The 15,602-nt window shown below is 44.3% G+C and overlaps 1 protein-coding gene across 4 annotated transcripts; it reads right to left on the bottom strand.

Moving 5' to 3' along the window:
* Positions 1 to 1,537: 1,537 nt before the first annotated feature.
* On the bottom strand, positions 1,538 to 15,601 carry LOC310646391 (UPF0488 protein C8orf33 homolog). Of its 4 annotated transcripts, XM_083372814.1 has the most exons (11): positions 15,386 to 15,601; positions 15,124 to 15,180; positions 12,309 to 12,466; positions 11,619 to 11,676; positions 11,258 to 11,348; positions 10,655 to 10,792; positions 8,672 to 9,196; positions 6,888 to 7,058; positions 6,200 to 6,283; positions 3,253 to 3,399; positions 1,538 to 2,105 (listed from the first exon to the last, which is right to left on the bottom strand). In XM_083372814.1, exons 4-11 carry the CDS (start codon positions 11,625 to 11,627, stop codon positions 1,897 to 1,899), a joined length of 1,374 nt encoding a protein of 457 aa, XP_083228940.1. In that variant the 5' UTR covers positions 11,628 to 11,676; positions 12,309 to 12,466; positions 15,124 to 15,180; positions 15,386 to 15,601; the 3' UTR covers positions 1,538 to 1,896. The 4 variants fall into 4 exon arrangements, with proteins under 4 accessions (XP_083228940.1, XP_083228941.1, XP_083228942.1 ...); XM_083372815.1 differs by lacking the exons at positions 15,124 to 15,180; positions 15,386 to 15,601 and adding an exon at positions 13,377 to 13,597; XM_083372816.1 differs by lacking the exons at positions 12,309 to 12,466; positions 15,124 to 15,180; positions 15,386 to 15,601 and adding an exon at positions 13,377 to 13,597 and having other exon boundaries at positions 11,619 to 11,674.
* Between the last annotated feature and the right edge of the window lies 1 nt (position 15,602).

The raw sequence follows: 15,602 nt of genomic DNA, 5'->3' as shown, positions 1-15,602 counted from the left end.
ACGGTCACTAAACTGCTGCAAGTCACATCTTTCTAGATGATTGAAAACACTTAAGGTACTCGTGACTTTAGAGAATGAACTTATCAACTTAAGGTAACCAGCTGCATATTCGAAGTCCTTTTTTGGGGGACCCCTTGGGATAAACTAACAATGAAAATATGGCACCCACGATTTATCACTTGTTGCTTGTACACCGAGAGCTTCTGCACTGGAGACAAATTCCTTGTGTATCCAACCACGCTTGGCCAATAAAGAATTCTATTCTATTCCATTCTTAACTCTACATTCTATTCTATTTTATTCCATCTTCTGTTTTATTCTAGTCCATTCTTACTCTACAATCTATTCTATCCTTCTATTCCATTCTTACTCTACATTCTACTCTACTCTACTCTAATTAAAATAAGAAATACCTTGCTCCTCCAACAGTTTTTTCAGAAGAAAATTTCTGAAGGTATTGATTTGAAGGCTGCTAGCTGATGAAGTCTGGTTTGTCCTTATTTCCTCAGGGTGATAAAAGATAATTGAGTGGTTGATCTCTCTCAGAATTCCTAAATAGCCACAACTGCCTAACCAAAGGTTGATTTTCTGTAGATAATGGTTGGGTTCATACATCAGGCTAAGTGACTGACTATGGAATATGCATTATAACGGCTAGGTTCATCCAACGTGCCACTTGATTTAAGAATACATTTGCTCCAAATCTCAATATCAAGCACTCAAATTTTGAGCACGTGACTGTGGGGATGCTGCGATGCTGGTCGTAAGTGTAAGGACTGGTTGTAAGTCACAGTTGCTAAACAAACAGTTGCAAGATGAGAACTACCTATTCTGCTCCAGAAATGAGTTAAAAACAAACCAACAACAACAAAAAAAACAACAACCCAAAAGCCAAGAGCCTGGATCCGTTTATTTGAACTTTGATCCGTTGGGAACAATACCTTGATCTGTTCAGCAGCTTTCTATGCTCCCTTGCTGAGAGAAAATCAAACAAAGTTTTAAGTCATGCATAAAGGCAGTTCGCACACACAGGTTGGGCTCCCTGATCTTAGCGCAGGTCGTGGGAATCTCCTGGTGGTCTCCTGCATCCCAAGAAACAGCCCCATTGTTTCAAAATGATAAATGCAGTGGCCAAGGTCCAAATGCTCCTGGAAAGCTTTGCTACATCAAAGAGTAGGCAATCCCTTTTTTTGAAATCCAGATTTTGTTAAAAGGGCCTAAGTTGCGGCGCACGTTAGATCAGCTGCGCTTCCGAGCATTGGCGCGGAGGAATGAGTGGCGAAGCCCTAATTCTCTCCACGCCAGGAAAATCTATTTCTGCGCAGAACGTTTGCAGATCGAGGTATTTGTCGAAAAGGCTGAGAAATCGAACTTGGTTACTGTTGATCAGCTGAAGCGTGGGCTTTCCTCTAAAAAATTTGAAGAATTTAAAGAATGGAGTATCCAAAAAGCCATGATAATTTTCACATCTTCATGCCTGATTTTCCATCTGCTTGCAGGTTGTGTGTGTGTGTTTGTGAGAGAGAGAGAAAGCAGATATGCTACTATTTTGTTCATTTATTTACTTACTTATAAAATTTATATGCCACCCATTGTCAGGCGACTCTTAACTCTCAATCACTTGCACCATTTAGTAAACCGTTTGCATAGAAAAATGAGTCAAATCAGGTGTGCCTGTGCAGGATAAATTTACCACTGAATTCATAAACCCCAGCATGTAACTGCGAATTTGGCTATTCTTTCTTCCTCGACTTTTTCCAAGTATGCAATTTTCCTCCTTTTCACAGGCCATGCTTGTCATTTCCACCCCACCCCCACCCCCAATTACTGCTTCTTCCCCCCCCTACCCAAAAGGTGCCTTTTCAAAATCAGTCTCCCGGGATCCAAACAGGTTGCTTAGAAAAAGTTGAAGCAGAATTCCTCCTGCGATGGCCTGAATGTAACAGAGGAAGGGTCTGTTGATCTGAGGCAAGCTGGTGGTTGAGGGTAAGAAGGTTCTTGGAGGTTCTGGAAGGTTCTGGCCCCTTCTGCAGACTTCCTGAACACCTGGCTTCTCTTCTTCCGAGTCTCTTCGTTCACTTCCGTGATGTGGGCTGCTTTGGAAGCTTAAGAGGGGTGGAAGGATAGAGATGAAAAGATTAACGCAAACACTTCAAAAGGCCGACATTGGCTACTCGCTCTGTTACCTTTTGTTTTCCAGAATTCTCTTGCCAGCTCAAGCAGTGAGAATCTGAAAGATGAAAATAGGCTGGAAAACAGCCTCTACGTTGACTTTCTTTCTGGAAACATCATACAACTAAAAACTAGGCCTAACGAGCAACTAGTTTGCCATACGAAGAGCGCTCCGCAATTTGATGGATATTGTCTTCCATATATTAACCCTTAGGAAGACACCAGTTCGGTCTAATGGTTAACGCACGAGCCTAGAAAGTGGGAGAGGTGAGTTCTAGGCCGGCCTTAGGGATGAAAGCCAGCTAGGTGACTATGGGCCCATCACTAGGCAACCGGTGAGTTCTAGTCCTACCTTGGCCACGAAAGCCAACTGGGTGACTTTGGGCCAATCACCAAGAGAGTTCTAGTCACACCTTAAGGCAGGGGTAGGCAACCTTGGCTCTTTTATGACTCATGGACTTCAACTCCCAGAATTCCTGAGCCAGCATGGCTCAACTTGGAAACCTCTCCCTTTTCCCTCAGCGTGGCTGGCTCAGGAATTCTGTGAGTTGAAGTCCACAAGTGATAAAGCGGCCTAGGCCTAGGCCAGGGGTAGGCAACCTTAGCTCTTTTATGACTTGTGGACTTCAACTCCCAGAATTCCTGAGCCAGCCTGGCTCAACTTGGAAACCTCTCTCTTTCCCTTCAGCGTGGCTGGCTCAGGAATTCTGGGAGTTGGCTCAGGAATTCTGGGAGTTGAAGTCCACGAGTCGTAAAAGAGCCAACGTTGCCTACCCCTGTCTTAAAAGGCATCAAAGCCAGCTGGGTGAGTTTGGGTCAGTCCCTCTCTCTCAGCCCTGCCCACCTCAGAGGGTTGTTGTGGGGAAAATAGGAGGAGGTGAGTGTGTTGGATACGTTCGTCGCCTTGAGTTGTTTGCAAAAATAGTAAGGTGGGATACAAATGAATGAATACCATACAATATTTATATTCCAATGCTGTTTCCCAACTGCAACCTGGTCCCTGCCTATAAAGTAATAAAATTGGGATTTTAAAAAAGTCTAATTAATTAGTAAGTAAGTAAAAAGCCCCCTTCTTCCTACCTGCTTGCAAGAGCTTCAGCTGTTTCTGCCTTTCCTCGGCCATTTTCGCTCTGTAGTCGCCAAACATCAGCCGCATCACTTGGCGCTTCTTGGCCAAGACGGCTTTCTTGCTGCGCAGCGTCTTGATGGCGCAGAGCGCTTCCTCCACTGGGAGAAGTCAAGGACATCAAGACATGGGACATCTCAGCAGGTAGGACGTGTGGCGAAAATATGCACGCTCCTTCGGATGCTGTGCAGTGACCTTCCCTCAATTAGCCCTCAGCTGACGAGCACAGTCAAGCCCAAAATTTCTGTTATTTGTTAGATGACTTTTGCCCCATTTTATGATCTTTTTTGCCCTGCTTGTTAAGTGAATCGCTGCAGGTGTTGAGTAACCTGGTTGTTAAGTGAATATGGCTTCCCCCATCGACTCTGCTTGTCAGAAAGTCGCAAAATGGGATGTCTGTGTGTGTGTGTGTGTATGACATGACCCAAGGCCACTGCAACCGTCATAAGTATGAGTCGGTTGTCAAAGTATCTGAATGCAAATCACGTGAGGATGGGGACGCTGCAAGGGTCGTAAGTGTGAAAAATGGTCACGTCACTTTTCTATAGTGCCGTTGTGACTTTGAACAGTCACTAAGTGAACTCTTGTAAGTCGAGGACTACGTATTTAGGGTGATAGAAAATTAAATACGGCACACAGTTTAAAAACCCGCTAAATAAACTCAAATACTTTGGCCACCTAATGAGAAGGAAGGACTCACTGGAGAAGAGCCTCATGCTGGGAAAGGTTGAGGGCAAGAGAAGAAGGGGACGACAGAGAATGAGGTGGCTGGATGGACTCAAACAGGTCAGTCCTAGAGGAGATCAACCCTGACTGCTCTTTAGAAGGCCAGATCCTGAAGCTAAAACTCAGATACTTTGGCCACCTAATGAGAAGGAAGGACTCACTGGAGAAGAGCCTAATGCTGGGAAAGGTTGAGGGCAAGAGAAGAAGGGGACGACAGAGAAGGAGGTGGCTGGATGGAGTCACTGAGGCAGTAGGCGTGAGCTTAAATGGACTCCAGAAGATGGTAGAGGACAGGAAGGCCTGGAGGAACGTTGTCCATGGGGTCGTGATGGGTCGGACACGACTTCACAACTAACAACAACAAATAAACAAATGCAGCGAATCTGTTTTCTCCCCAAGATAAAATTCAGAAGGGAATAAGTTTGGTTAAGTTCTCACTGGCTGCTGGCTGCTTCTGGAACTGTCCTTTGATATCTCAAATGTTGTGATATTGTTGGAATACACCCTGTGTTTTTAAGTCTCCCTGACAGGATGTTGACAATCCTGGAAGGAGCATCCTCAAAATAATAAATGGACTAGGACTGTTCCATTGTTCAATCAAGGTCAGTGACAGGATGAGAGGAAGCGATTGGGAAAGACCACAACTCCAAAACAGGAAAGACTGCGATAACAAAAAGTGCCTACATAACAGAATAACAGAGTTGGAAGGGACCTTGAAGGTCCTCTAGTCCAACCTCCCCTGCTCAAGCAGGAAACTCTTAATATAACATTTCAGACAAAATGGCTGCCCAATCTTTTCTTAAAAAACCTCCAGTGCTGGAGCACCCACAACTTCTGGAGGCAAGCTGTTGCACTGATTAATTGTTCTTACTGTCAGGAAAATTGTCAGGAAAGATGTTTATTGTGTCTTTTCCTTCTGAGTAGGAACTCCCAGACACTAGGACAAGTTTAGGAACCTGTGACCTTCCATACACTGTTAAAACAGATTATGTTTGAGTAAAATCTGATATCTAGTTTCATATACTGCACCAGCATGGCCTATGTTTGAGGCTGGTGGAACTTGGGGGACCCAGAGACCTTATCTTTACTGAAGATGAGAAACGATGTCCACAAAATTCTGGCTTTTTCTTCTCCTCAGCTCCAGAGTACCAGGAGTGGAGAAGGTCTGGCTTGGACAGCCGATCAAGAAAAAGGTAAAGTCCCCGTCAGTTCAGATTTGACTCTTGGTGACTAATGTAGTTTTCTTTCTGGCATCAGGATGGATGCGACTGGCTGATGCCATGATATAATACCTTGTTTTTTTTCTTTCCCAGTCTAACCTTCGAGCTCTCTGGCCCAGGCTGAGAATTTTAATTTTAATTTTAACTGGGGTTTTATTTGTTCAGGGATGGATACAATTTTTTTTAATTGTTTTTAACTTTTGTATTTTTTGTTTTAATCACCCTGTAAACCGCCCTGAGTCCTTCGGGAAAGGGCGGTATATAAATATAATAAAATAAATAAAATAAATAAATAACCTGGAGATTCTTCCATCGAAATATGGATCAGGCCTAATGCTGCGTGTCTTTTTTTTGAAATAATTCAAGGTTTGCTGACTGCTGCCACCTACCGACTTCTACTAGATTCTTTTCTATGGAGAATCATTCACCATCGTAGCAAAAGCTATTTAGCTCTTTTTGATCATCACAGCCTTGAAATCCATGTGACAAACCCCCCCCCCACCCTTTTGGCGGTCCCTAAAATCCTCAAGACTTGTTTTGTTCTCTCGGGCCTCGGGTTGAGATGAGGTGTGGGACTCCTTGCTGGGTGTGTCCTTGTTATTCCTGTGTCCATCTGCATAGATTAGAATAGACTAGAGCTGGAAGGGACCTTGGAGGTCTTCTAGTCCAGCCCCCTGCTCAAGCAGGAGAACCTATACCGTCTCAGACAGGTGATTGTCTAGTCTCTTCTTAAAAGCTTCCAGTGATGGGTAAGCTGTTCCACCGGTTGATTGTCCTCACTGTCAGGAAGTTTCTCCTTAATGCCAGGTTGCTGAACCCAATCTTGTTTTGGCTTTTATTGGAATTTTTTTTAGGGTAATATATTGTGATCTGCCCAGTTAGCTGGAGGCGGAGGGCATGCTAAAGTTGAAATAAATAAATAAGCAAAAAACTGATTCCAAGCAAGCTAACTCACTCTGTTTTGGGGTAGATTTCTGAGTCTTCAGGCCGAGTTCCAGCTGTTCCACACACCAATCCACCTCTCTCTTCAACTGATCATCTGGCTGTTCAGGGGGAGGGGAAACAAAAATTAGTTGGGCACGGCATCTACCATCTTGTTTCTCTTAAGTTATCTCACTAGAGTTCTCTTAACTCAGTGGTCCCCAAACTTAGCAACTTTAGGATGTGTGGACCTCATCTCCCAGAATTCCCTAGCTTTGGTAGCTACATTTCAAGTCAGATGTCAAGCAATAACATTTAATGTTAGCAGCCAATGTACTGACTTGGTTCTGGCATCACGCTAAACCCTCGTTTTTTAACTGCATTATAGAATGTGAAATCTTAATTTATAATTCAACAGGGGCTGAGTTCACACAACCCACTCCTCTAAAACTGGAAAAACCCACCATGGCTAGTTGCCCAATCTCAAGCACTGAATTCAAACCGGGGGAAAGGAAGAAGTCACGTGGAACATCTGAAGACCTTCAGGCAAGCTACTTTGAAACGCAACCATAGTGGCCCCTTGATTTTCCACCTTGAATGATCTAGGGTGCCTGGCTGAGGAATTCTGGGAGTTCAAGTCCACAAGTCATAAAAGGGCCAGGTTTGAGGACCCCTGCCTTAACTCACTCACTGTCTTATCCCACATTCAACTTGGTCTTTACATGCCTGTAACATCTCAGATTGATCAGATGTTCCTTGCCCACCAAGCTTGTCGTCTCCGTGTCCTCTGTCAACGTGTGCTACTTTTGACGGCGTGGGTTTCTTCTTCTTTTTTCTCTTGGATGATCCACCAGCTGCCACGGTCAATTTCTCTTCTGCAACCTCTGTTGAAGCTGTGTACCAATGATTTTTTTTTAAAAAAAAACTTAACCGTCTGCTATTTTTAATCAATAACAATAGATTTATATTACTTTGCATATCTTTCACTCTCCTCAAAAATTCAGGGAGAAGGAAGGGAGAAGAAATATCTTCCGTTTTGTGAAATTATTGTATAATTAATGCATTGCGGATAGTCTAGTGCACAGGTCGGCAACCTGCGGCTCCGGAGCCACATGCGGCTCTTTGAGCCGTCTCTTGCGGCTCCCAGCCGCCCGGTGCGCGCGCACCTCTTCCAACGGGCAGTTGTGCGCGCGCACCTCTCCAAATGGAGAGTGGCACCGCCCGTTTGGAGAGGTGCATGCGCACCTCCCCGAATGGGCGGAGGTGCGCGCGCACCTCCCCAAACCTTTGGAGAGGTGCGCGCGTACCTCCGCGCGAAGGGGCAGTGGTGCCGCTCTTTGAGGAAGCTGCCGCGGCCCGTCTGTGAAGCTGCCGAAAGCGGCAGCTTAGCAGACAGGCCGCGGCAGCTTCCTCAAAGAGCGGCGCCCCTGCCCATTCCGAGAGGTGCGCGCGCACCTCTCCGAACGACCGGAGTTGCGCGCGCACCTCCGGTCGTTCGGAGAGGTGCGCGCGCACCTCTCGGAATGGGCAGGGGCGCCTCTCTTTTTGAGGAAGCTGAGACGGGCCGCGGCAGCTTCCTCAAAGAGCGGCACCGCTGCCCATTCGCGCGGAGGTACGCGCGCACCTCCGGTCGTTCGGAGAGGTGTGCGCGCACCTCGGAATGGGCAGGGGCGCCGCTCTTTGAGGAAGCTGCCACGGCCCGTCTGCAAAGCTGCCGAAAGCGGCAGCTTTGCAGACGGGCCGTCGCCGTCGGGCAACCGGGAACCGGTTCCATCTCATTTTTTAAAAAATGGCAGCTGCGTGCGTCCGCGCATGCGCAAAAAACCTTTTTGCGCATGCGCGTGCATGGACACACGCACGTGGCTCCCTCTTTTTTTAATTTGTGATGGAACCGGTTCCCAGTGGCTCTTTTTCTTTTTTAGGTTGCCGACCCCTGGTCTAGTGGCTAGTAGCTCAGCTACTGGTCAAAGTTATGATCGTGGTGAACTGAGGGATGTATGAGGGTCCTCATAGCTGCAGCCCTCACAGCGCTTCCATGATCAAGTGATCACGATTTGGGCGCTTGGCAACTGGCTCACAATTACGCGGGTCACAGCATTCTGCGGTAACACGGTTGCCATTTGTGCTCTTCACTGCTGGATTCCAGCAAGCAAAGTCGGGGGGGGGAAGGGGGAAGCTGGCCACAAATGGCATTTACACAACTGCAGAATGCTGTTAATTGCATAGGATTCACCAAAACAACTGCAGTGGGGACTGCCGCAACCACTGTCGCAAGCTGGTGCGGTCATGTGACGTTGCACTTTGCAACCGCATTGCTGAGCAATAGTTGCTGATCCCAACTGCCAGAGATAAGTGAGGACTGCCTGTTTTAAACTCTGTAGAGCAGAGATAAAAGCCAATTCTACTAATCAATGGGTTAGCACTGGAATTAGTCGCCAATTTGTATAAGATCACTAGGTACATATTTCCTTCCAAGGCTTAATGAAACTTGGTGGTTCCCCCGTACCTACTTGGGTGTCTTCCAACCTTGGTACCTCTTGTATAGGATGTTCTTCACCATGTCTGCTTCCACAGTCCATCGCATCAGTCCTATCGGGTTGTGAAAAGGCTGGTTTCTCTGTTGTCACCATAGCTTCCTCCTTGGATGGGACGTCTATCTCTGGAGCTGCTTCGGCTGAAGCTCCAGAACCAGGATCGGTGGCGTCAGCTGAAGCTGAAGAAGCATCCGGGATGATGAAGCTGAAAGCAAAGCCAGGCTGCCCTGTTCCAGTGGAGAAGTCCAGCATCCTTGAGAGACCGTTACCAGTAGACTGTTCTCTAGAGTCACCCAACCCATCTTCTTCTGCTGTGGTTCTATCCGTTTCTTCTGTGGTTCTGTCAGGCAGGACAAAGTTAAACTGAAAGCTGTTATCGGATGATGCAAGCAAGGAAGTTGACACTGCAGAAGGACAGTTGGATTGCTTCCTGTACACCACACTGCCCAAAGGAAGAACATTTCCTTGTTGAATTTCGACCTGCACAGGCCTCACACCTACAGGGCAGAAACAGAAACATTAAATTCCCAAACATTCCCAACATTTAACTCCCATTGAATTACCAAAGCACACTCGACCCAATGCACCAAACTACATAACCTTCCAACAAATTAAAACCACATTTGATATGTCGTATGTAGTACCTGAAGCGTTAAACCGAATGTTGTGGAATTTGGCTCGAGGTTTACGAAAGTCACGGAGCCTAACTGGGTGTACACTGTTATAAGAAGAAGCTGCATTTGTAACGGCATCCTAATAAAGGTCTCCTCTCTTCCTGTTTGGTTGATGAGTTAGCTACAGGTTGTCCTTGACTTATGACTGGGCGCTTAGTGATTATTCGAAGTTATGCCAGACCTCAAAAAAGGGAACTTACGCCCAAGATTGATAATGTTGGGCCACTTCTGCAGTCACACAACTGAATTTCAGGTGAATAGCAAGACGGTGAACTCCATTACTGTCATATGTTGAGGACTACCTGTATTTGCCTGCTTCTCTAACGGAAGATCAAGCTCAAGCTGCTAACAGTAGCAAAAACAAGCATCCTGAGGCATCTAGAGATAGCCTTATAGAAAAAGGTATATTCCTGCCATATTATCAACGTCTGAAGTTTTCCCCAAATTTTCCTCCTCTGGTTATATTCACATGAGCTGACCGTCTCTATTTTTTTTTGGCCACATCCTTAGCTGCTAGCGTAGTGGCTGGATCTGCTGGGTGTCGGATAAGGCAAGTAGAATGGATATTTCATCATAAAGAAAACAGAAGGGCTTACAATTTTCATCCCTTTTTTTTCCCAGCAGTCTCACCGACATCCATCTTTTCCTTCCTAATGTTCATTAAAAGAGCAGAATTCTACCCTCGTCTTCTGCAATTGGCTACTTTTGCTTAGCCTTGTCCGGACCTGGTACATTTCCAGTTGTTAAGATCCCTCATCAGCTGCCAGCATGGCCCAACAGGCAGCAAAGACGGAAGCTGTAAATCATAATAACTGGAACGCTTCAAGTTACAGAAGGCTGTTCCGGCTGACTCTGCAGCAGCTGCTAGCGACTTCTAAGTATCATGATAAACTGGATTGACAGCGTCTCGGGATGTGAATGTTTCATCTTATAACTTGATGTCTTGTTTAGGAACAATGTTGCTTGGACCTAGGACAAAGGTGAGCAACTTTCGGACAACCCCACCTCCTACCTGCAGAGATCCTGTACGAGGGATCTGTCCTCAAGCCAAAGCAGCTTTTCTCTGCCCTCACCGCAAACCAGATAAAAAGAAGGCGGGAGAGCAAAAGAAAACAAAACTTTTTTAAGGGGAGGATCATTGACATGAGGAAGGCAGGACAAATGCATTCAGGTGGCGACTAGAGCAGGAAAGAACCAAAAGACATATACATCAGGGTGAAAGAATTGGGAGAAGTAGAATGAGCGAGTGACTGACACAAAAGACAGGACCTGACAGCTCACCAGCTTTTGCTGCTCTCTCGTTCTCTTCAGCCATTTTGAGACGGTAATCTCCAAAGACGTGGTGCATCATTTGCCGCTTCTTCACAAGGGGAGCTTTACGGGAGCGCAATACTCTAAGGATGCGGCGTGTTTCATCAGCTGCTCTCAGGAACCAGAGATGAAGAATGTTAACAGATACTCATGAAACCCTGGCATTACAGATATGACTGGTTGCTTAGCAATTATTTAACGTTACAGACCTCCCCAGAGCTACTTGCAACCCAGTTTTGAAGTTCCAATGGTTGTCGTCTCGCAGCCATGTGATTGCATTTGGGGATCTTGACAACCAGCTTGCATTTATGGCCATTTGCAGTGTCCTACTATCATGTGATGGTAATTTACAGTTTTTGCCAGAAATCGGCATTAATGTCCTGTCCCTGTGCAGCAGGTTTTCTCAACCTCAGCAACTTATGCGTAGACTTCAACTCCCAGAATTCCCCAGCCAGCATACTCGTTAAGAGAATTCTGGGTGTTGAAGTCACGTATCTTAAGAAATGCTGAGGTTGAGATATCTCACTGTTTCAAATGGATCCGCTAGAAGAGGTTTTATTGTTTCCAACCTACCTTGTTTTGGAGTTGGGTTGAGACGCAAAAGACCAGTCTCCAGTTGAGTAATGCACCATTCCAGTTCATCTTGAAATGTAGGTTTGGGAGCCTGGATCAATGGGAAATGTACATGCATTAACGGCTGGTATTTTTTTAAAAAGGTGTTTGCACATGCCTGTCTGTGAAACCCAAATAACCTTTAAATCCCGGTGGTGTTGGTTGTGACAAAGTTGCGGTGCTTGCTAATATTCCCTCTCCTACACAGTAATTAAAATTGCAGGACTCCATAATGTTTAGTTAGCTATTCTGGGTCTTTTATATTGCTTTAATCTTAAGCAACTCAAGGCAGATCTGTTGCCACAAGGAACACATGTCTTACCTCTTCCATTAAGAAAGTTTGCACTAAGCGTTCTTCAGATTTCCTGGTCTGTTCATCTAATAAAAAAAGTTGACACAAAAACATTTACTGTGAAATCTTGGGTATCTTTTTTTTCCAAAGGCCTAACTATGTTTGCTACATAACTGATAAGCATAATAATAATAATAATTAATAATAATAATAATAATAATAATAAAAAATTTAATTTTTATACCGCCCTTCTCCCGAAGGACTCAGGGCGGTGTACAGGGCAATACAATAAAATACAATATATAAAAATTAAAAGAAATATTAAATACAACAGCCCAATTCAATAGATTAATACAAAACGTTAAAATACCCCTAATTATCTTGTTCTCTTCTTTGCAGATTTTCTTCTTTTATTCCATGTTTCTTTTATGTTAGTAATAACTTTATAGTATGTTATTGTGACCAAAATATTAAAACTCTCAGGTGCTCAGTTCAAGGATGCTTTAAAATTTGCTTTCTCCACCAGCTTGCTTCATCGGTATAAAGGATTTAAACTACATTTTTTTTTATTTTTTAGTGCATTGTGAGTTGCCCAGTCATTGGAGTCAGGTGGCATCAAACAAAATCAAACTATAAACAAAGGATAGGAGGCTCCAGAATGACTCTGCTGAGAACAGCAAATCATTGGAACAGCAGAAAACAAGCAATAAGAAAGAAGCTGACTTCAGATACTCAGTTCATTTAGAATATATAGAATTTAGAGTCAATCTGGTGCAGTAGTGAAGGTGCAGGTCTAGAAGCTGTGAGTTCTAGTCAGGCCTTAGGCATAAAAATCCAGTTGGGTGACTTTGGGCCAATTCACCTCACAAGCTGTTGTTCTGGGGAAAATAGGAGTATTGGATGTTAGCAGCCTTGAGCTAACTAAATATGTATTTAAATCTACATATATAAATGTATTTATAAATGTATGAAAAACTATTCCTTTTGTATATTTATATTTGTATATAATACAAATATTTATATATTTGTACGTAAATAGTTGTATATTTATATTTGGTTTGGTATATATTTTTAATTATACACTGCCAGACTCTATGAGATGGCTGGTCTTTAAATTTGATAAGACTCAGCCTTCCATCCTTCCGAGGTAGGTAAAATGAGGACCCAGATTGTTGGGGGCAATTAAGCTGACTTTGTAATAATGCCGCTTGGGGGGTGTATGAAAGCCCTAATAAGCAGGCATATACATAGAATGAAGGCTACTGCTAGGCTTGTAAGCCGCCCTGAGTCTTCGGAGAAGGGCGGGATATAAATGGGATTTTAAAAAAAAATCACACACACACACTTTTTTTCCCCCGCAAGAGAACGGTGCTTATCCTGCACTCAAATACATTTTGCTCCGGGGTAACGTCATAGCACTATTTACAGTTCTCTTTCAGGTCCTTAAAAATGCAAAACCACCCGTGCTCTACTTTAAAATTAAACAGGATTTGCAATCGGAATTCCTAACCACCACCATCCCCCCCCAAATAATAATAATAATAGGAATTAGTGCGAAGTCAAGGCTAACCGTGGGAGGACGGAGAAATAAAACATTAGTGGCTTGTTAATATATAAACCGAAAGCTCAAATCATGCATCTGTTGCAATGCGGCAGAGAACCGGCCTGGCGGGCTCTTAATAATGTTGCATTGGAAACTGAAATTAAAAGCAGGCAGTTGCTTCCCGACTCCAGATCCCGTGCCAGACCAGGCCGCGCCTCGTCCCCACCACCTCCCCTTAAATTTACACGGATTCCTCCTCCCTCGCTCCAATCCGGATCAATCCACTCCGAAAGATACTGAGGCCGAAATCCAATTCCGTTACACTTTATGCGCGTTACTCCATTGGGAATCCCACCGCAAGCACGAGCAAGGCGGGCCCGGTCCGTCGCTGGACCGCTTCCCCCCCCTCGCTCCGGAGCTCGGAAAATTCAGTTCCGCCTGGAAGCCGTTCCTCCCTCCCATTGGCTGGGAAGTCAGCTGTTTTGTCCCACTCAAAAGAACTGGGTCTATCTGTAAAGACGACTTGGACTAGGACTTCAGGGGGGTTGGACTACAATCCCTATTCTTCTCGCCAGCCTGGGAATGCTTTGCCTAAAGCACCCAAGTTCTCTCCAAAAATCTGGAAGCAAATACTGTGAAGAGTTGGTTCTTGCAGTGTACCAGTCATTTTTTCTTAACTTGTGAAAGGGTAGAGTTTTGCATTCACGTCTGTCATAAATGATCCAGTGGGGGATTATTATTTTTTCTTTAGTTTTCCCTCTAATGCTGGGAAAGGTGGAAGGAAAGTGAAGGAGAGGATCAGCAGCAAGGGGAATGCACTGTTACAGGGATTAGGCATTGTTGGAAGCCCTGAAGGACCAGATTAGACACACCGATCATCCAGTAGGGAAGCTACCTATGTGGTTGTTAGGAGTCAAAAATGACTTAATGGCACATAATCGATCAATCCTCCCAGCAAAAAGATTTATTGAAAGTGAACATTCATCCGCCACAATCTCCCTCTGCTGGAGAAACAATACTGTGGACTGAACATTTTATTACCCTTTATAAAAGATATGCTTTTAAGAAACATTTCCAAAATAAAAGAATCAGATGAAATTGCTACTTGGCTGGAATCACAATGCCTGAAAATTTAAATTCACAGCATGTCAAAAAAGAAGAAAAATAAATGTAACGAAGCCAAAGAAACCCACTTTGCAAAATAATAATGATAATAATGATGATGATGATGTTGGAAGAAATCTTGGAGGTCTTCTAGTCCAACCCGCTGCTCAGGCAGGAAACCCTAGGGGCCAAGGAACCTTTGGATGTCTGCAGATAGATTTCAGGGGATTCTTAATCTTGGACAGGAACATTATTACCTTTATTTCCACAAACATCTTAACTTTATATATATATATATATATATATATATATATATATATATATATATATATATATATATATATATATATATATATGTAAAGGTAAGGTTCCCCCGCACATGCGTGCTAGTCGTTTCCGACTCTAGGGGCCGGTGCTCATCTCCGTTTCAAAGCCGAAGAGCCAGCGCTCGTCTGAGGACGTCTCCGTGGTCATGTGGCTGGCATGACTAGACACCAAAGGCGCACGGAATGCTGTTACCTTCCCACCATAGTGGTCCCTATTTTTCGTTTTTCGGGTTTTTTCCCCGCGTAGAACTAAAGGTGTAGGCGCAACATTTCGACGGAATCCCATCCGTCATCAGCTACCAGCCTGATGATGACGGATGGGATTCCGTCGAAATGTTGCGCCTACACCTTTAGTTCTACGCGGGGAAAAACCCGAAAAACCAAGGATCCATATATATATATATATATATATTCATTCAATAGAGTTTATAGCTAAGTATGGCCTCCAGATATCAAAAATGTTTGTTCAAACCAACGTATCTCAGTATCTAAAATCAGTATACCTTTAAAAAGTGTATTGCCATTATTGATTTCATGGATTAATAAAGAAGTGTGTACTCGCCTCCCACTTGGAAGGTTGAGAGTTCAAATCCTAGTTAGCGGCAGATGTTTCTCTCTCCTAGGGCGCAAAGAAAAAAAATCTGCTATGAACTCCACATAGGCGTCAGGAAGGGCATCGGGCCAGTAAATGCTCAGCTTCACCCAGTCGCCCCGACTCTCCCCTGAATTAAAGGATTACAGGGTTGTAAAAAGGGAGTTTTTAATGCATATATTCTGTATACATTAGGCTGTCAAACAAATGACTTTTGCGGGGTGCCCATTACCTTGGGGTTTAATATCACCCCAGATTTTTAGACCGGCTGCTCAGGCAAATCCACTCAATGTAACGGTATTGTATAGAGTTAGCTTCAAATGGGACCAAAGCAGATGCCTCCTTCCCAAAGCTTCATCCAAATGTTAAAGAGGTTGCGCTGAAAGACAAAGAATGAAGCGCTCTGGAGGAAAAAAAGGGCTGCTGTTCCCCAGTAAGTCTCTTGATTT

Source organism: Vipera ursinii, assembly GCF_947247035.1.
Source record: "Vipera ursinii genome assembly, chromosome: 13".
Lineage (NCBI taxonomy): Eukaryota > Metazoa > Chordata > Lepidosauria > Squamata > Viperidae > Vipera > Vipera ursinii.
Note: the sequence above shows the minus strand (reverse complement) of the source record. Positions and strands in the feature narration are given on the sequence as shown.